This window comes from Diorhabda sublineata, chromosome 3 (assembly GCF_026230105.1).
Source record: "Diorhabda sublineata isolate icDioSubl1.1 chromosome 3, icDioSubl1.1, whole genome shotgun sequence".
Taxonomy (NCBI): Eukaryota; Metazoa; Arthropoda; class Insecta; order Coleoptera; family Chrysomelidae; genus Diorhabda; species Diorhabda sublineata.
Genome location: NC_079476.1, coordinates 20,188,835 through 20,210,064, shown reverse-complemented (window position 1 = coordinate 20,210,064; position 21,230 = coordinate 20,188,835). Strand labels below are relative to the sequence as shown.

Genomic DNA, 21,230 nt, shown 5'->3' with positions numbered 1-21,230 from the left:
GAAAAATGTTGAACATCTTACCGGGGATTTTTCCATCTTCATACGCTGGCTTTGCTAAAGGTTCAAAACCACCAGCTAATAATCGTCCTTTATTTTCTCTTATATAAATGTGACCGTCCTGATCCCTTAACACTAAAGAAAAAAAAATTAAATGAAGCATGAAGCAATAAATGAAGCATGAAGCAATCAATGAAACATTTATTTTAAAATTCAAAACATTTATGACTTGTACTACTTGAAAATTATGAATTAAGTTAAACTTAATTTGTATTCCTGAATGTATCATTCAACAACCAAGTATTCACAATTTAGAATCTTTCCATCTTTGATCATCCGGACTGCATCCAAGGTACTACTTGCAAAATTCCGATCTGCGATCGAAATCATCCTCGTGAAGTGCGCGTGGAGTAGATGCGGACGGTAAACTTGATAGTGCATGCGTTTCAGAAGTCGTCTCAAATAATGATCGGATATTTGAAGTTCTCCCAGATTGGTTCGGCTGCTCAGCTAACGTTAGTGCAACTGCTTCCATATTTTCGTTATTCCTTACCGATACCGGTCATCTAGAACGCTGCGTGTCGGCAACAGAGCCCGTTTGGATTTCTGGTACGTCTTCCACACTGTTGAACGATTTGGTAGCGGCTAGATCGGAACTTATATCGGTTATATTTTTTCGTCTCAATATAAAAATTTTAATAATGTATTAGTATCTATTAAAATAAAGACAACTCCAATAGATGCATGTTAATATTTAAGTGCCACCCTGTATCGGTGCATTTAATTTTTGCTATGTAAGGTTCTCAAGGTAATTTCATGTTAAGAAAACAAGTTTTGCATGTATATTCGATTAGATTGTTTAAGTAATCGTTTTGGCTTTCAAGCCGCTCTGCATGTATACAGGAAAACATATTTTCAGATATACTCTGCATCTCAGTTTGCTGCCACTTAGGAACGTACACTCCTTTCAAATTAGTCTGTCCCACTTCCCAATGTGTTAACACTACTCCTTCGAGATACATCAGCTTTTTACTGAAAAGACAAGAATTTTCGTAGAGTAGATGGTCTGCTGTCTTTATGGCTTGTTCGTAGAATCTGAAGTTGTTATTAACTGCCATGTCAGTGACCAGCCAGAAAATCAAATGTTTCTCTCTTAATTCGTTCAGTTCGTTGTTGATGTGAAATCTCATGATGCCACAGTAGGGTTATAGTCCAAAATATGGAGTCGTTTCCTATTTTTGGGAAGACTGTTTGCGGTTGTAAATGTGGAAGATATCTACTGGTTCTAGTGGAGATGTTAACCGTTTCTCTTTCAATTTATGTGCTTATTCTTGAGAACGTTATAATAATTAATTAGATTGATAAATTATAATGATACTTAAAGTTTTAACGGTTCCATTAGTTCTACCAACAAACATACAGATATGCAGATGTCACATTTTAATATAAAGATGTTTATATATATATATATATATATGAGAATGATCTTGATAATGGTCGAACATTAGGTTAAATGTAGTCTTCGAAACCACGGTATCAATTTATTAACTCAAAAAAGTTAGTCACACACACGTTAAACATCAATGAGTATTTCGTATCGAACGGTAACATTTTGTGAACATGGAAGTTGTGAATGAATTATTCTCTAATAAAATCATTTCGCGAAGGGTTAACATCAACTGGCCTCCCAGAAGCCCCGGCCATAGCCCGCTTGACTATTTTGTATAAAGATTTGTCAAAATAATCCAAGGAATCTAACCCAATTGAAGGAAAACATGAAGGCAGAAATGGAAGCAATATCAAGAGCGTTGTGTCGACGTGTTATCGCCAATCTTCGTTCCCGTTAGAAGCAACGTAATGGTCATCATTTGGATAACATCATCTATTCCAAATAATTTTCCAATTCATATGGTGTCAAAAAACATGAAAAGTTTTTATTGCATATAAATATTTTTTGTTTACTTGAACTTATAAATACCCGATACCCTTTCTGAACACCTTGTACAAATCGGTAAAATAATCTTAAGATATGACGCATAATAAAAAAATACAAGGAATTGAATGGTTCGAAAGTTGGTTAGTGCGTTTAAAGATGATCAAAACAAAGAATGTAGTGACCCATGTCTCATTTCAGTAAAAATTAAGTTTGAATAAACACTGATATCTCAGAAAATTGTTAACTACGTTTTGGGACTAAAAAGGAATGTTCCCAGTGGATTTTCCCTTCTTTTTGATACAGAGAAAACAGCTGTGTTGTATTGGTTGTTAAGACATGGTTGTAGTAGAATTCTTTGATGACGGAATTCATAGGGCGATTGTACAACATGACAAGTACCTTGAAAAATCATGAGAGATTAATTGAAATCGTTATTAAGAGTTAAATTCTAAAAATCCCGTTGACACACCTCGTATTATCTACGATCTATATCACCGAACGTAATATAGTTATTATCATACGCTTGAAGCAAAAAATGAATTAAATACACGGAAATATGTGATACGTTATGGAAACCAATTTTTTAATTGAGTTATATTTATTTCTTCACAAAAAGAATCTTTTGCCGTGACCAGGATTCGAACCTGGGTTACCACGGCCACAACGTGGGGTCCTAACCACTAGACGATCACGGCTAATCGAGATTATATCGATAAAGACATTACTTCAAAAAATCAATTGTTCATGATCTACTTTTAAATAATTAGAATTCGTTCAAACCATTTGGGTGTAACCGTATTCGATACGCTTCATTAAATGAAATCCTCATTCATGTTAAGTGAATGTATACTCACTTTTCATACTTACCGTAGTTTCGAAGATTATGTATTTAACCTATTATCAAGATCATTCTTATAGATAACCTTTATATGGATATATATAAACATCCCAATACAGGACCGAGCATAGGGTATTCGCAGCCCGGGTGCAAGAACAAAATATGCCGCCCCATTCGCCCGAACGCTCAACGCACTGTTTTAGTATTGTAATAATAAGAAAACAATATGCGGGGAAATGCCGCTATCAAAGAAAGGCATTTTGCGCTTTGCGACTAAATATTTTTTGCATGATGAGGTTCTGTTATTTTTTTTAGAGACATTTTGCCTTTTGCCACCCCGTATTAGTGCCCCTCGGGTGCCATGCACCCCCGCATGGCTCAGCCCTGTCCCAATATTAAAATATTTCTACCGATTTAGTGACATCTGCGTATTTGCAGGTAGAACTAATGAAACAATCAAAATTTTAAGTATCACTGGAATTATATATATTTTTAATATAATTGATTATTTTGACGCTCTCAAGCTTATCCTATACAAAATCACATAAATTCAATAATTAGAAAATGGACGGCTTAACATTTTGGCTAACGACCCCACTGAATCTTACAAATCAACATCCAATACTTAGACATTCTTGCCAAAAAATTGGCAACGACTCTACATTTTGGACCGGAGCTCTACTGTGGCTTCATATTTCCATCAATAACGACCTGAACGAACGGATCAAGAATAAGATGGAGATTGGTGAAATACATTTCTGACGACGGAGTTTGTCATTAAATAATTTCCATACGAAATTGTGAGGCGACCTCCAAACTATCAACAATTGTGTTCCTTTTGGATACCAAAAATCCTGACGGATTCAAAACAACAGTCTATCGGCATTCGATCGTTCAGAAAAAGCAGGTTTGAACAAATACTGACTACTTAAAAAAATATGTTTACTATCCTTTGCACCTGGAAAAGAATGTTGCAAGTGAATTTTTTGCTACTTATCGATACGATAAATTCAACGACCTATGGTGAAATGTTTAGAACATTCCGTCTTGCTATGAAAAATTAAAGGCAAAAGCAAGATCCGATCAGAGTATTTGATTGCGAACAATTTGTTTAGTCTCCTCAAACTGCGTACAGATCTGAGCATTCGTACGCGCACGTTTTATCCAGAAACATCTAATGGGACATGCACTGAGTCTGAACTGTTTATTGAAGCAAGAAGACTAGAAATTTCTATGAGCAATTGGATCGACGATTTTCGCGCACGAAAAAGCGTGTTCACAATTCCGATCTAACACCCAGTCACTACCACATGTTTCTTCATTTGGCTGTGTTGTAGGAGATGTGAAGACAGGTAGTAGAGTTCTTTGGAGACGGAATTGACAGAAAAGTGTCTTAAAATTGGTGCTTGTTGAAAAGTAGACTAAAGTACCTGTAATAATAAAGTCTCTGCTTCTTTTATTTCAGTACAGTATTCACTTGATAAACACATGCTTTATTTGGTTTATATTTTGTACGCGATATTCGAAAAAAGCTATTTCAGTAATGTCAAAGAATGAGTGACTTTCATTACGTGTCGTGAATCAATTTTTAGTGAAATCTGTTGGAAAAACCCTGACAAATCCTTCGGAATTTGCAGTTCAGGTCATTAATCATACAGAATCAAAAATTACATTCCAACGATGCCGCACTCACCCTATAGTCTAATTCATCTCACGCTACTTTTTTTTATTTATACAGAGAAGCTGTAACCGTGGTTCTGAATGGTTTAACCTCAGATGATTTCCAAGGATGCTTGAATCTTTAAAACGTCAGGTAGAACTAATGAAACAATCAAAATTTTAAGTATCACTGGAATTATATATATTTTTAATATAATTGATTATTTTGACGCTCTCAAGCTTATCCTATACAAAATCACATAAATTCAATAATTAGAAAATGGACGGCTTAACATTTTGGCTAACGACCCCACTGAATCTTACAAATCAACATCCAATACTTAGACATTCTTGCCAAAGAATTGGCAACGACTGTACATTTTGGACCGGAGCTCTACTGTGGCTTCATATTTCCATCAATAACGACCTGAACGAACGGATCAAGAATTAGATGGTGATTGGTGAAATACATTTCGGACGACGGAGTTTGTCATTAAATAATTTCCGTACGAAATTGTGAGACGACCTCCAAACTATCAACAATTGTATTCCTTTTGGATACCAAAAATCCTGACGGATTCAAAACAACAGTCTATCGGCATATGATCGCTTAGAAAAAGCACCTACTATCCTTTGCACCTGGAAAAGAATGTTGCAAGTGAATTTTTTGCTTCTTATCAATACAATAAATTCAACGACCTATTGTGAAATATTTAGAACATTCCGTCTTGCTACGAAAAATAAAAGGCAAAAGCAAGATCTGATCAGAGTTTAGTCTCCTCAAAATGCTTACTGATCTGAGCATTCGTGCGCGCACGTTTTATCTAGAAGCATATAATGGGACATGCGCTGTGTCTGGACTGTTTATTGAAGCAAGAAGACTAGAAATTTCTATGAGCAATTGGATCGACGATTTTCGCGCACGAACAAGCGTGTTGTGTGTTTCATTTTTCTTTAATGTAGGAAGTTTTGTGCGCGTAAACCTTTCGAGTTCACACAAATACTCAGATCAGTAGGCACCTTCACAATTCCGATCTAACACCCAGTCACTACCACATGTTTCTTCATCTGGCTGTGTTGTAGCCATAGAGATATTACAGATAGAGTAGGCATGCTATAGGCGCCCATACAAGTGGGAGCGTCTGGCCGATTTAAAGAAAGAGAGAATAATGTATGTATTGCTGTCTCTGTCTAATGGCGCATGCGCGTTGATTAGATTTCGTGTCAGAACATGAATTGAAACAGAATAAGATCTTTCCTGCAATACTGTTGATAAACGAAATCTAGTGCAATGAAAACAATTGTATATTTCCCAAGTAATATTCAATAAAAATGGGTTGAGCTAATGTACAAATCATTAGGCTAAGCCCCTCAGCCCACAACTTTTTGAGGTACTTCACAGTATGTAAATCCATGAATGCACGGTGGCCGAGGTGTCAAGATCTCAGCATTTAGATTTTGCTTTTCTCGGTTCGATTCCCTCAAATGCCAATTTTTTTTAATGTTTTTTTGCTAATATATTTATAGGAATATTGTTTTGAGAGAATTTTTTGGTATTCTTTTATATTTTATTTGTGGAATTAATTTTGCAAGGATAATTAATTATCATTATAACTGAAAATTTATTCCTATTGTATCAATCAAAATTTTTTATTGCATTCCATTAAGGCAACATTATTTATCAGTAGTGCACGTAATAATTTGAAGAATAATTCAGTTTATCAGTACTTGATGGAATACTCTGAAGGACCAAAACTCATTTACAATTAACTAAAACACTTTATTTAACAATTCTTTAATAATAAATTAGTACAACTACATAAAAAGACAGTACGCATACTAATATTACTTCCGGCTTTTCAATAAAATCTTTTTAATTGGGTACGATACATTCGATTATATTATATTTCAAATTGTAAGTCATGTACATCAGCTATTTTTTGCTACTCAATAAAATGTAATATACTCAAGTTTTCAAAAAACTTGTGTTTACTTAAAACTCACTTGATAAACACATGCTTTATTTGGTTTATATTTTGTGCTCGATATTCGAAAAAAGCTATTTCAGTAATGTCGTAGAATGAGTGACTTTCATTACGTGTCGTGAATCAATTTTTAGTGAAATCTGTCGGAAAACCCCTGACAAATCCTTCGGAAATTGCAGTTGAGATATTAGCACAAGTATATGTGAAAAATACGCGTTTTAAATATAGACATTAATTAGAAGATGCATCCGAGAGAGAGAACTTCCAATGTTGATTTAATAAAAAATGAAGATAGCTGTTACTAGTGGTTCAGTAACTAATGTCGACCGTTATCTGACCGGCGTCTAAACCACTACATTGGTGCGTTCTCTAATGAGTTGAATATTAACAAACAATCGTCGGCAAGATGTTACATGAGAATTTAAACATGCGTAATATTTGAGTAATGATAAAACTGAACGTTCTAATCCAAGTAGGCATACCGGATCGTCTGGGGTCTTTCTCTCTAACCGTTCGGACTATTCACCCAACTAAAACAAATGTGAAAAGTAATTTTCAAAAATGTGTTGTGCTGCATTTAGAGCAAAGGCAAAAGTTCGATGAGTACAGTAATAACTGGAGATGACACCTTGTTATTTGAGTAACGAACCCGAAATCTGTAAACAAAGTCAGCAGTAGATAAAAATGAGCGGAGAATATCCAACAAAAGTGATTCATCCAACGAATTGTTCAAGGTAAATATGTTCCTGTCGAATAAAGTACCGACCCATAGGTCATTAATCATAAAAAATCCAAAAATTACATTCCAACGATGCCGCACTCACCCTATAGTCTAATTCATCTCACGCTACTTTTTTTTATTTTCCAGAGAAGCTGTAACCGTGGTTCTGAATGGTTTAACCTCAGATGATTTCCAAGGATGCTTGAATCTTTAAAACGTCAACATCCTAATTTGTCAATTGTCAAAATTTTTTCAAAAAAATCTCCCTTTGCCGTGACCAGGATTCGAACCTGGGTTACCACGGCCACAACGTGGGGTCCTAACCACTAGACGATCACGGCTAATGGAGATTATATCGACAAAGAGATTACTTCAAAAAATGACTTGTTCATGATCTACTTTTAAATAAGTGAAAATTATTCGAATCATCTAGGCATAACTGAATTCGATACGTTTGATTAAACGAAATTCACATAAACGTTCAAGTGTGTGTACTGAAGAAATTTATTTAAAACCGTTATTGTACTCTCGAGGTTTCTGTAAAATGTTAAGTATTGAACGTAATGCTCGACATTATCAGGATAGTCACAATTGGCACCCGACGGTTTTTTCTTCTCATTCAATCAATTTAATATCCAAACAAGTCCTAACCTAACAAATTTGGTGTCCAAGGTGAGCAATTATTTTTCAAATGATAACGTCGTCAGCCTTTCTGACTCTGTAAGGGATCTGTTACCAGCAGTGATGGAGATCGTGTCTCTGGAGCATAACATTCTTTTTCTTATGTGCGTTTGGAGGGTAGCCTAGAGTCTCGCTCGAAAGCCGTTATGCAAGAGTGTATTGCACCGCATTTAAAGCGACAGCAAAAGTTGGATGAGTCAAGTAATCGGTGGAAATGACACCTTGTTATTTGAGTACGACCTCGAGGTTCGTAAACAAGATTAGCTGTGGGTAAAAATGAGCGGAGAATGTCCAACAAAAGTGATCCATCCAAGGAATTATTCCTGGTAAATATGTTCCTGTAGGACAGTTCTAAGTTAGCAGCCTGGAACCGATGATTGTAAGCGTTCTCCGTGTACGACCCTAACTTGACATACTTGCATTACGACAAAGTAATCATACAAAATCGAAAAATTACATTCCGACGAAGCCACACTCACCCTATAGTCTTATTTATCCCATGCTACTTATTTTATTTCCCAAAGAAGCTGTAACCGTAGTTCTGACTGGCTTAACATCAGATGATTACCAAGAAGAGTCTCGCTCGAAAGCCGTTATGTAAGAGTATATTGAACCGCATTTAGAGCGACAGCAAAAGTTGGATGAGTCAAGTAATCGATGGAAATGACACCTTGTTATTTGAGTACGACCTCCAGGCTCGATTTTTCGGCATTGTCGGACAGTTCCAATGAACTGCTAAGAGTACGCGTTTTACGTTTACGACCTTGGCATGCTTCCTCTTCCATCGCGAACCATACGTCTTTGATAATGCCAAAGCAAAAAATTGTATTGCGTATTTTTAAATGGGTTAATCTTAAACGATTTTCAAGGATGCATCGAATCCTGAGAGCATAATTAGAATAGTTGCTTAGAGTTGAATTCCAAAAATTCAATTCAATTAGGTTAAATAGATATATACATAGTCTTGGAAGCTACGGTAAGTTTTTTTATCAATTTATTAACTCAAAAAAGTAAGTCACCCACGTTAAACTTCAATGAGCATTTCGTTCAATCAATCGTATCGAATTCAGTTACGCCCAAATGGTTTGAATGAATTCTAATTATTGAAGTAGATAATGCACAATTGATTTTTTGAAGTAATCTGTTTATCGATATAATCTCGATTAGCCGTGATCGTCTAGTGGTTAGGACCCCACGTTGTGGCCGTGGTAACCCAGGTTCGAATCCTGGTCACGGCAAAGGGAAATTTTTTTAAAGAAATATACATTTTTTAATTGACACCTTGGGACCAATCACATAACATATTTTCTCAGTGAATTCTAATAATTTTTTTCTTCAGGCATATGTTAATAACTATATTACTTTCGACGACACAGGCCTTAGATAATACGAGGTGTATCAATTGAATTTTTGGAATTCAACTCCAATTATGTTCTCAGGATTCGATGCATCCTTGGTAATCGTTTAAGATTAACCCATTTAGAAACACGCAATACATTTTTTTGCTTTTGCATTATCAAAGACGTATGGTTCGCGATGGAAGAGGAAGCATGTCGAGTTAAGGTCGTAAACGTAAAACGCGTACTCTTAGCTGTTCATTGGAACTGTCCGACAATGCCGATAAATCAATTTTCGCATTTATCAGGTGTTCCCTAATAATTTTCACCCACTGCTGATCTTGTTTACGAACCTCGAGGTCGTACTCAAATAACAAGGTGTCATTTCCACCGATTACTTGACTCATCCAACTTTTACTGTCGCTTTAAATGCGGTGCAATACACTCTTGCATAACGGCTTTCGAGCGAGACTCTAGGCTACCCTCTAAACGCACATAAGAAAAAGAATGTATTGCTCCAGAGACACGATCACCATCACTGCTGGTAACAGATCCCTTACAGAGTCAGAAAGGCTGACGAGGTTATCATTTGAAAAATAATTGCTCACCGTGGACACCAAATTTGTTAGGTTAGAACTTGTTTGGATATTAAACTGATTGAATGAGAAGAGAAAACCGTCGGGCGCCAATTGTGACTATCCTGATAATGTCGAGCATTACGTTCAATACTTAACATTATACAGAAACCTCGAGAGTACAATAACGGTTTTAAATAAATTTCTTCAGTACACACACTTGAACGTTTATGTGAATTTCATTTAATCAAACGTATCGAATTCGGTTACGCCTAGATGATTCGAATAATTTTCACTTATTTAAAAGTAAATCATGAACAAGTCATTTTATGAAGTAATCTCTTTGTCGATATAATCTCCATTAGCCGTGATCGTCTAGTGGTTAGGACCCCACGTTGTGGCCGTGGTAACCCAGGTTCGAATCCTGGTCACGGCAAAGGGAGATTTTTTTGAAAAAATTTTGACAATTGACAAATTAGGATGTTGACGTTTTAAAGATTCAAGCATCCTTGGAAATCATCTGAGTTTAAACCATTCAGAACCACGGTTACAGCTTCTCTGTATAAATAAAAAAAAAGTAGCGTGAGATGAATTAGACTATAGGGTGAGTGCGGCATCGTTGGAATGTAATTTTTGATTCTGTATGATTAATGACCTGAACTGCAAATTCCGAAGGATTTGTCAGGGTTTTTCCAACAGATTTCACTAAAAATTGATTCACGACACGTAATGAAAGTCACTCATTCTTTGACATTACTGAAATAGCTTTTTTCGAATATCGCGTACAAAATATAAACCAAATAAAGCATGTGTTTATCAAGTGAATACTGTACTGAAATAAAAGAAGCAGAGATTTTATTATTACAGGTACTTTAGTCTACTTTTCAACAAGCACCAATTTTAAGACACTTTTCTGTCAATTCCGTCTCCAAAGAACTCTACTACCTGTCTTCACATCTCCTACAACACAGCCAAATGAAGAAACATGTGGTAGTGACTGGGTGTTAGATCGGAATTGTGAACACGCTTTTTCGTGCGCGAAAATCGTCGATCCAATTGCTCATAGAAATTTCTAGTCTTCTTGCTTCAATAAACAGTTCAGACTCAGTGCATGTCCCATTAGATGTTTCTGGATAAAACGTGCGCGTACGAATGCTCAGATCTGTACGCAGTTTGAGGAGACTAAACAAATTGTTCGCAATCAAATACTCTGATCGGATCTTGCTTTTGCCTTTAATTTTTCATAGCAAGACGGAATGTTCTAAACATTTCACCATAGGTCGTTGAATTTATCGTATCGATAAGTACCAAAAAATTCACTTGCAACATTCTTTTCCAGGTGCAAAGGATAGTAAACATATTTTTTTAAGTAGTCAGTATTTGTTCAAACCTGCTTTTTCTGAACGATCGAATGCCGATAGACTGTTGTTTTGAATCCGTCAGGATTTTTGGTATCCAAAAGGAACACAATTGTTGATAGTTTGGAGGTCGCCTCACAATTTCGTATGGAAATTATTTAATGACAAACTCCGTCGTCAGAAATGTATTTCACCAATCTCCATCTTATTCTTGATCCGTTTGTTCAGGTCGTTATTGATGGAAATATGAAGCCACAGTAGAGCTCCGGTCCAAAATGTAGAGTCTTTCCCAATTTTTTGGCAAGAATGTCTAAGTATTGGATGTTGATTTGTAAGATTCAGTGGGGTCGTTAGCCAAAATGTTAAGCCGTCCATTTTCTAATTATTGAATTTATGTGATTTTGTATAGGATAAGCTTGAGAGCGTCAAAATAATCAATTATATTAAAAATATATATAATTCCAGTGATACTTAAAATTTTGATTGTTTCATTAGTTCTACCTGCAAATACGCAGATGTCACTAAATCGGTAGAAATATTTTAATATTGGGACAGGGCTGAGCCATGCGGGGGTGCATGGCACCCGAGGGGCACTAATACGGGGTGGCAAAAGGCAAAATGTCTCTAAAAAAAATAACAGAACCTCATCATGCAAAAAATATTTAGTCGCAAAGCGCAAAATGCCTTTCTTTGATAGCGGCATTTCCCCGCATATTGTTTTCTTATTATTACAATACTAAAACAGTGCGTTGAGCGTTCGGGCGAATGGGGCGGCATATTTTGTTCTTGCACCCGGGCGGCGAATACCGTAGGCTCGTCCTGTATTGGGATGTTTATATATATCCATATAAAGGTTATCTATAAGAATGATCTTGATAATAGGTTAAATACATAATCTTCGAAACTACGGTAAGTATGAAAAGTGAGTATACATTCACTTAACATGAATGAGGATTTCATTTAATGAAGCGTATCGAATACGGTTACACCCAAATGGTTTGAACGAATTCTAATTATTTAAAAGTAGATCATGAACAATTGATTTTTTGAAGTAATGTCTTTATCGATATAATCTCGATTAGCCGTGATCGTCTAGTGGTTAGGACCCCACGTTGTGGCCGTGGTAACCCAGGTTCGAATCCTGGTCACGGCAAAAGATTCTTTTTGTGAAGAAATAAATATAACTCAATTAAAAAATTGGTTTCCATAACGTATCACATATTTCCGTGTATCTAATTCATTTTTTGCTTCAAGCGTATGATAATAACTATATTACGTTCGGTGATATAGATCGTAGATAATACGAGGTGTGTCAACGGGATTTTTAGAATTTAACTCTTAATAACGATTTCAATTAATCTCTCATGATTTTTCAAGGTACTTGTCATGTTGTTCAATCGCCCTATGAATTCCGTCATCAAAGAATTCTACTACAACCATGTCTTAACAACCAATACAACACAGCTGTTTTCTCTGTATCAAAAAGAGGGGAAAATCCACTGGGAACATTCCTTTCTAGTCCCAAAACGTAGTTAACAATTTTTCGAGATATCAGTGTTTATTCAAACTTAATTTTTACTGAAATGAGACATGGGCCACTACTTTCTTTGTTTTGATTATCTTTAAACCAATTTGGAACCATTCATTTGATTGTATTTTTTTATAATTACTCATATCTCAAGATTATTTTACCGATTTGTACAAAGTTCAAAAAATATTTATAAGCAATAAAAACTTTTATTGTTTTTTGATACCATATGAATTGGAAAATTATTTGGAAAAGATGATGTTATCCAAATGATGACCATTACGTTGCTTCTAACGGGAACGAAGATTGGCGATAACACGTCGACACAAAACTCTTGATATTGCTGCCATTTCTGACTTCATGTTTTTCTTCAATTGGGTTAGGTTCATTGGATTATTTTTATTAACTTTACGTATCCCTATACAAAATAGTCAAGCGGGCTATGGTCAGGGCTTCTACGAGACCAGTTGATGTTACCCCTTCGCGAAATGACTTTATTAGGGAATAATTCATACACAACTTCCATCGAGTCAATCGAGTTATGGCAAGTAGTCCCATCTTGATGGAACCACGTTCTTGAGTTGAAACCTGCAAACTCCTGCAACTCTGGGACCAAAAAATTTCGACCTCGTTGATCTTCATGAAAATAAGGACCAATAATTCCTTTAGCAGACATAACGGCCCCAACAAAAACCTTTGTATGTTTTGAAAGTTGTTAAATCGCTGCATCATATCGTCGCAAAATTCAGTCGATTAGCATGGTCCGTATCCTTCAATTCTTGAACTAATTGAATAGGCTTTTAAATGCAAATCTTCCTTTAAAATCAAATGTAAGAATGATTTTTTGATGTTTACGATTGGCTTCGCTTTTGGATGGATAAAGATGGATTTCGACGAACCGAAGCCTCAACTTCTTCAATCGTTTTTCATCGCGAACTGAACGAGGGCGACCAGAGTTTTGAATTTTAACTGTCGCACCTGTATTCTCGAACATCCTGATCCATTTCCTAATGCTATCGTTACTTGGCGCGTGGTATGTACGATATTTCGCACGATACAGACGTTGAACAGTTACTATTGAATCACCGTTACGATAATACGCTCGTATGCAAAATGTGCGATGCGTCCCCGAGTACTGTTCCATCGTGACCAAAACTCCACAAAATGGCGGACGCCACGAATCCCTCCCCGCTCCCTTTCGAATGTGACATCTTGTATAATATTTAAAATGTAAACAGTCGAATGAAATGAGTCAAGAAATTATGGATATCAATTACGAAGACTAATTTTAATAACGAAAATGAGCTAAATTATTGGGTTATCATAAGAATGTAGAATCAACCGCAACTAAGTTACACCTCATTGGTTAAATTCTTCATTTATCTTCAATAATAACTACGAGGACCAGTTTATTACATGACATAAACTAAATTTAACTACAATCTTCAATAGCCGTGATCGTCTAGTGGTTAGGACCCCACGTTGTGGCCGTGGTAACCCAGGTTCGAATCCTGGTCACGGCAAAAGGAGAGATTTTTTTATTGATACTTTTTTAAGTTGGCGATTCACACGGATCTTTTGTCATCTCTGAAGGTGGTTTTCCCTTTTCAATCCATTATTTTGATTGTTCTTTTGTATGGGGTGTGAAGTGATGGACCCACATTTCATCCGTGGTTATGAAACGGCGCAAAAATTGCCAAACACTCCATGGAAACATCGGCGCTGCTTTGGTTTCATTGTGGGCAAACGCGGCGCACCCATCTAGCGCACTGCTTTCTCATGTTTAAAATTTTAGCGCACTTTTTGAAATGCCTACTATGTCTGCTAGATCGTGCACTTTCAGTCAACGATCATCCAGTACCCCTTTGTGGATTTTCTGCAACATTTCTGGAGTTGTTACCTCATTTGGTTGACCACTACGATGCTGGTATAAAGTATCATTCAAATACTGCTACCCAATATTTTACTGTTGATAACGAAGGAGTTGTCTCACCCAAAGTAGAATCTAGTTCAGCTCTTATATTGGTTGATCTAATGCCTTTCAAATAAAAGTATTGTATCACATAACAATGACCAATTTTATCTATGTTCACTATTTATGGATGCTAAATAAATACTAAACAACGTGGCGTCTTCAAACTTGACTGTGTACTTTCTAATACAGTGGTATTTTTCAAGCAACTACCGCCATGTTTTGCCACTATACCTTCGACTTCTTCACGGTTTTCTCTCACTCAATTCCATTTGTTCTGAATTATTTTATTTTTCTTATTAATACTTCATAATTCTCCTTGGTTTAATTCAAGGCATTTGATGTGTTGGTTCATGATCTTCTTTGTGCAAAGCTGAAATATCTGGGATTTGACGAAATATCTTTCAAATTCTTTGAATTTTACTTAAGAGTAAGAAGGCAAAGAGTTCGCACTTAGCAGAGTTGGAAAGGCTCGAAAGGCATTTGTCAAGTACTCCTCAAAGTTTACAAACAGAAATCTAAACCTCCACATCAGAATAGGATTCATGGAATGTTACGTGTGGTCAGTACTGTTGTATGGAGTGGAAATTTGGACGTTGAAAGCTCAACTGATCAAAAATCAAAAAACTTTGAGATGTGGCTTTATAGACGCATCCTGAAGATACCCTGGACTGACAGAATCACCAATGACGAAGTACTAAGACGGATTGGTTGCAAAAGAAAGCTGCTGGCAATTATTAAGATAAGAAAAATATCTTACGCAACAACAAATACCTACTGCTACAGAACATAGTGCAGGTCAGAGTAGAGGGGAAAGAAAGGCATCGACAGGAAGAAGAAATCCTTGCTCTGTAACATAAGCGAATGGACAAATCTCAGCGTCAGAGAACTGTTTCATGTTGCGAGGGACAGAGATACATTTAAAAACATTGTCGCCAACCTTCAATGAGAAGACGGCACGAGAAGAATAAGAAGAAGTTGTCAAAGGTTATAATGCTCTCTATGAGGACCTTAAATTGTGTGGTATGAATTCTTTTAAATCTAAGTATAGAGCAATTTTGTTTAATAAGCAAATATGTAACTAACTTTATCTTTTTTGTACTTATTTAATAAGTTTATAGTTGAGACTGTATAAAGTTAGGTGGAATAATAACATATATGTTAAATACGCCAATCCTGTTGAATTATTATTATATTTTAGCTATTTGTTTATTCAATAAATATATTTCTTTACTAATTAGATAAATATATACATAAAAAATTTCGTGGTTATTGTAGTTAAATTAACTGAATCTAGAGCTTTCACGCATTAGCGGTTCATTGGTTTTATTACTTTTAAGAATAACTTGAAATAAAATTTTTATTGACGATATCAATGAGAGTTCATGATATAAATGTAAAAATACATGTAATGGTCACATAATAACCAATGTCAGAATTTTGATATGGCATAAGATTGGTTTTGTTTTGTAAATTGATCCCAGTCAACAAACAATGTTTCCAAAAGGAATGTCTAATTGTAGAATTTATTTCAAATAATGAACTTTTTTTATATCTAGCATTTTGGATATACTGTTAGGATACCAGTAACAAGTTGGTACAAAATTTAAACAAATTGTAAACCTTACAATAAAGAGTTTTATAAGTTAGAATTTCTGGTACTATTGAGCCTACTGTTTACTACCAACATTACTTGTTTCATTAAATATAGCTACTGTTTAAAATAATGTTAGTCCAAGAAAATAGCTGATAATATTTTTTAGTTATCTAGTACTGCCATAATAATATCTATAGCAAAGGATAATACACTTTCATTAATTTAGTATGTTTTCATTTATGTATGTAACCAAAGTGGTTTTTTGTCCACGTTGAAACTTTTATTGGAAATTTCACACACTTTTTAATGACCAATTACAATACAATTATTTCATAAATTTGTTTTATTAATATTTTTTAAATATCTGATTTATTATAGTGCTTTCTGTCAACTAACAAGGGAGGTGATCAGTATTGCGCTTCGCTTGATTTTATAATTGAAGAAGAACGAAAAACTTCTTGGAGAAGTCACCGACCTTCAATAAAAATATTGTGCAGTGAATGTTTTCTCAAAATTACATCAAATACATTCCAATGCAGCAAAAAATACAAAACTCACCTTAATGGTACATTGATGTGATAATAAAAATGAATAAGAGTTTGAAAAACTAAAAAATAATGTTTTTGACACTTCAAATCACATTGACAGGTATTCTACAAGTAGATTTGTTACAAAATTATATTTCAAACCACCCAAAAAATTATTACATTAAAATTTTATTAACAACTCTTACTTTTTTATGAAGTATCCAAAAATTATTTTCTAATTTTAGTTTGTTTTGCTACTAAAATGTGTTTTTAATTATGATAGTCTATCATTTTATATAGTTGTTTGAAAGAGCAATCTGTTATAAAATTGATTTGAAATTTCGAACAAAATTTATCAAAATTAAAATAGTATATGAATAAATGATTCTTACTTACCTGGTAGCATGGGATCCAAAGCAGGTATAGGCTTAGTATGAAGATAGTAATGTTCAACAGCATGAAGAGGAACTTTCACATATGGTTCTGATAGCTGTCCCACACCCCTTGCCCAAAACCCTGCACAATTCACAAAATATTCACAGTTTATATTTCCAAAATCTGTTTCTACACCACTCACTCTGTGATTTATCTGTTTAATTTTCTTTACACCGCAGTTTTCAAAAACTTTAACACCTATTTAGAAATGAAATTTATATTAATAAAAAACATGCTGGTAATATCAGATATTTTTAAAAAATTATTTCGAAACTTTATCAAAGATCCTGAATATTAAGTACATGACAAGAAATAAATCTAAAAAACTATCTAAACAGTGTGGCTATATGTACTTATTGCAAGCTTGTTGGCAAGACATAGTGACTAAAGCCTAAGATGGTATTTTGGATATACCAGTCATCAAACCCATGATCACATATACAGTGCTTACTTGTGATTAAAACTGAACAAACAACAGGTCAGAAAAAACTAAACAAAATTTAAAGGCTAATCTGTCTAGGTATTATAGAGACAACTTCAACTTGCCCCACTACAGACTTAGAGGTGTTGCTGAAACTACCTCCTCTTCACCTTGGAGCAATTTAGCTACGTCCACAGACTAATCCAGACAATAAAACTAAAGGCAGGAAATCTGACAGGTCATCTAAAAATTTAGAGTTGATAAAGATAGAGAGTTAGAAAGATATTCCTTTTGGAGTGGGAATTAATGACTGCCAATCATGGGTCAACAAAAATCTTCTGCAAAATTAAAATGTATCTCTCTGGTACACAGAGCATTCTGGACCGAAATGCAAGTTCTCCATACCTCTGGGAACATAAATCACTATTTATTATTACTGTGGCTTCATGAGATGCCACATCAATAACGAACTGAACTAGTGGCTAAAGAATTAGATGGAGTCTTATTGGAGAAATGGCAGAGGACGACAACTGCAGATTTTGTGAGATTATCTACTCTGTATATGTCCTGTATATATTGCTAAAAGGCGAAGTACTAACACCTTGGGAATTGGGACACAAAAACCCCACAAAAATAGCCTCTATTTACGTCTATGTACTTTGGAAGCAGAACAATAATATATAAGAGTCTTCTACAAAATATCATCTAGGTAAGCGCACTCCCCAAAAAATTTATAATCTTAATATTTCTGGATTAGATTAATGATTGTGTAAAACTGTTTACCTTTCTACACAATAATCAAAGTAATTCTGTGCTAATAATTTTCAACATTTACAGTGTTACCAGTTCACAGAGTTGAAGTATTTGATGTGTTTTTATTTAAAATATTGAATGATTATGAATATTGCTAATTACCAGTCAAAATTGAACAGAAAATAATGTAAAAATCACAGAAAATCTTTAAAAAGAGAAGTAATACCTATTTAAATCCAGATAAATAGCAAGTGAAATGAATCCCTATAAAATTTTTGTATTGGCAATTTAGAGTAGCACAATTCAGTTAGTTATGAATATATGTCAGATCTTTAGACCTATGAAGAAATAGGTCATAGATAGTTGCTAACACACAGTGAAGTTCATTTCATGTTCATCATAAATTATATTTTCTTACCCAGTCCTTTTGCTTCTGTCATAATAGACAGGCATGTTTCATATGGGTCACCCACACCATCTCCAGGAATCCAGAGACCACCAAGAATATCATCAGTATTCAATAGGGGCCATTTATCTTTGCACTGATCAGGTGTTAATAATTCACAATCAATTTGCCAAGAGCTTAAAAAGAACAAATGGGAAATGCAACAAAACATAACTGAGAACTGAATCTCATTAATTTTATAATTAAATGCCTATTAATATTTAGATTCCTATAAGTTGATTGATTAGAACAAGATGGTTTAACAATTTTTTTTCAAATGGTTACATCCATTAATAAGTTTAATAATCTTGTTCTCAAGTCTGTAATTTCAAAAATCTGTAGAGCCTTAAATTCTCATCAAAATGTGAATTAACATACATATTAGTTAAAAGTAGTTGTGTTTATACTTAACTATATGTACAGGAAATTAGCTCATCCGTAAATAATTATTAAATATTTTTTCACTTACACTGATTGTGCTTTCATTCTTCTAAAAACGGTCATTCTATCTCTAGTTCTTGCTACGTTTAAACTTCCAGATTGTTTCCATCCAGTAGAAAGTCCTTTACTTTCCAGTTCTTTATATAAAGCTACACTGGATTTAGTTAGCTCCACTTGTACTAAACTTGGTTTAAAAACACCAATTAACCCTGAAGAGTGCCAAGTTGTTCCACCTCCAATTCTATAATAATATTTATTCAATACATAGTACAATTCTATTTACACACAACTTATAAAATAGAAAATATTTCTTACCTACTTTGTTCTATTACCACAGTCTCTTTACCCCATCCGAGTTTTGCTAAATGATAAGCTACAGAAGCTCCCATAACACCACCCCCACAAATTACTACCCTGGCATCTTTTGGGAAATTTACTATATCCGTTGCGGCGGATCCATCATACATATAACGATAGATCCCGGAAGACCTATTTTTCAAGACGTTTTGATACCTTGGAAACATTTTTTCTATTCAATGAAAACTACTAAAAGCCATAATTGAAAAAAAATATTAGATTTATGGTGAGGAACAAAATAATAACATATCATTTGATGACTTTTTGTTTTTATTTTAGAAATCTTATTTTGACATTTAAAATCACCGAAATTAAGGTTAAGCTAATATTCTTTTTTTCTGTTAATGTTGATTCTATTCAGTTCTTCTTTTTTGAATCTATATTGGTGGCCTATTTTATATCAGGGCAAGGAACTAATAATTAATATATTCCAACAAAAAATTTAATTCTCTAGCAAAGCGTTTGAGTTTATCATATCAAATAAGTTACTGTACGTTGAAATTCGAGGCCATTTGGTGAAAACGTGTAAGCAATAGACCATAACAATGGTCTACAAGAAAACTTTTTTGTTTCACTCGAAGTCACACGACTGAAGTTCAAAGATCGTCATCGTTACAAATTTAATTTACTGAGATGCGCAAATTATTCCGTCAAGTTATAGTGGGCTCGCATTTTAAGTAAAAGAGGGGAAAGGGGAAAGGTTTAGGTTGTCGAGGTTCTACTCCAGTTTAACTAATTTAGTTCAAGTCAACATTTCTGTGGGGCGTCCCGAGACGCAAATATTTTTTTATGTAAAATATTCCCGTCGATTAATTAAATCCATTTCTTTATTGATTAATGAAAATGGTAGTGCGTTATTTACAACTCTGGATTCTTATATCATTTTAATGTCACAGACACATATTTATCATATTTTCGATAAATAACAGTCCAGTTAACTAATTAAATTGTTTAATGAAAGAAATTACCTAAAGCATTAAAGAATGTTATGCAATATTTCTAAATATTTGAACTATGATAAAATTACTTAGTTTCATAACTTTGATTACCAGAGTTTTTTTGATCTTTTCATTACTTATAATATTCTTCCTCTAATCCATAAATGATCTAATACATGTAGATTATCGTAATAGTGTAAGTGTACCGTTTGTCATATTAATAATTCATGATTTTCCCCGCCCTCACAACAATAATCAAGAGATTGAATCAGCTTAATATTTACTTTGATACATTAGTTAATTTGAAATATGCAACAGTTTCTATTGTCTTGATTTATGATAATAAATACAGTTTTAGAATAATAAATGGACAAGATGTATCAGAAAAAGCTGCTTAATATTACAGGTCTAAAAAACAAACTGAGTTACGGTGAAATTAAACCGATAGGCGAGTTTTATCATCGCCTAGGTGTCTGCCAAGTGGAACGTGGAGTACATTTTTGATACGTGTTAATTTGTAGTAGTAATAGATAATAACCATATAAATAAAGGGGATGATGAGATTTCATTTTCACTAACTTTTTAATGATCCTGGAGGCGATATTTCTCTGCATTTGACCAAGGTCAATCCAAAATTAATTCCCTGTTCTCAGTGACTTTATCAGATTGAACGGTGATAATTTTATTTACAGACTTTCGGGCAATTTTGAAATTATTAATAAGTTAAGT

The 21,230-nt window shown here is 34.4% G+C and overlaps 1 protein-coding gene and 6 non-coding genes across 7 annotated transcripts in view; 4 read left to right on the top strand and 3 right to left on the bottom strand.

Moving 5' to 3' along the window:
• LOC130440997 (pyruvate dehydrogenase phosphatase regulatory subunit, mitochondrial) overlaps positions 1-20,115 on the bottom strand; it is a 33,444-nt gene extending 13,329 nt beyond the window's left edge. The window contains exons 1-5 of the mRNA XM_056774429.1: positions 19,522-20,115; positions 19,235-19,447; positions 18,739-18,902; positions 17,108-17,344; positions 22-132 (exon numbers count right to left, since the gene is read on the bottom strand). Of these exons, the coding sequence (XP_056630407.1) occupies positions 22-132; positions 17,108-17,344; positions 18,739-18,902; positions 19,235-19,447; positions 19,522-19,730 (934 nt within the window). The 5' untranslated portion in view covers positions 19,731-20,115. The remainder of the gene's footprint in view (positions 1-21; positions 133-17,107; positions 17,345-18,738; positions 18,903-19,234; positions 19,448-19,521) is intronic.
• On the bottom strand, positions 2,557-2,628 carry Trnah-gug (transfer RNA histidin (anticodon GUG)). Its single transcript has one exon. It is a non-coding gene; the product is annotated as a tRNA-His (tRNA).
• Trnah-gug (transfer RNA histidin (anticodon GUG)) lies at positions 7,406-7,477 on the bottom strand. The gene has a single exon. It is a non-coding gene; the product is annotated as a tRNA-His (tRNA).
• Trnah-gug (transfer RNA histidin (anticodon GUG)) lies at positions 8,984-9,055 on the top strand. The gene has a single exon. It is a non-coding gene; the product is annotated as a tRNA-His (tRNA).
• On the top strand, positions 10,094-10,165 carry Trnah-gug (transfer RNA histidin (anticodon GUG)). The gene has a single exon. It is a non-coding gene; the product is annotated as a tRNA-His (tRNA).
• On the top strand, positions 12,169-12,240 carry Trnah-gug (transfer RNA histidin (anticodon GUG)). The gene has a single exon. It is a non-coding gene; the product is annotated as a tRNA-His (tRNA).
• On the top strand, positions 14,067-14,138 carry Trnah-gug (transfer RNA histidin (anticodon GUG)). Its single transcript has one exon. It is a non-coding gene; the product is annotated as a tRNA-His (tRNA).
• Positions 20,116-21,230: the final 1,115 nt, after the last annotated feature.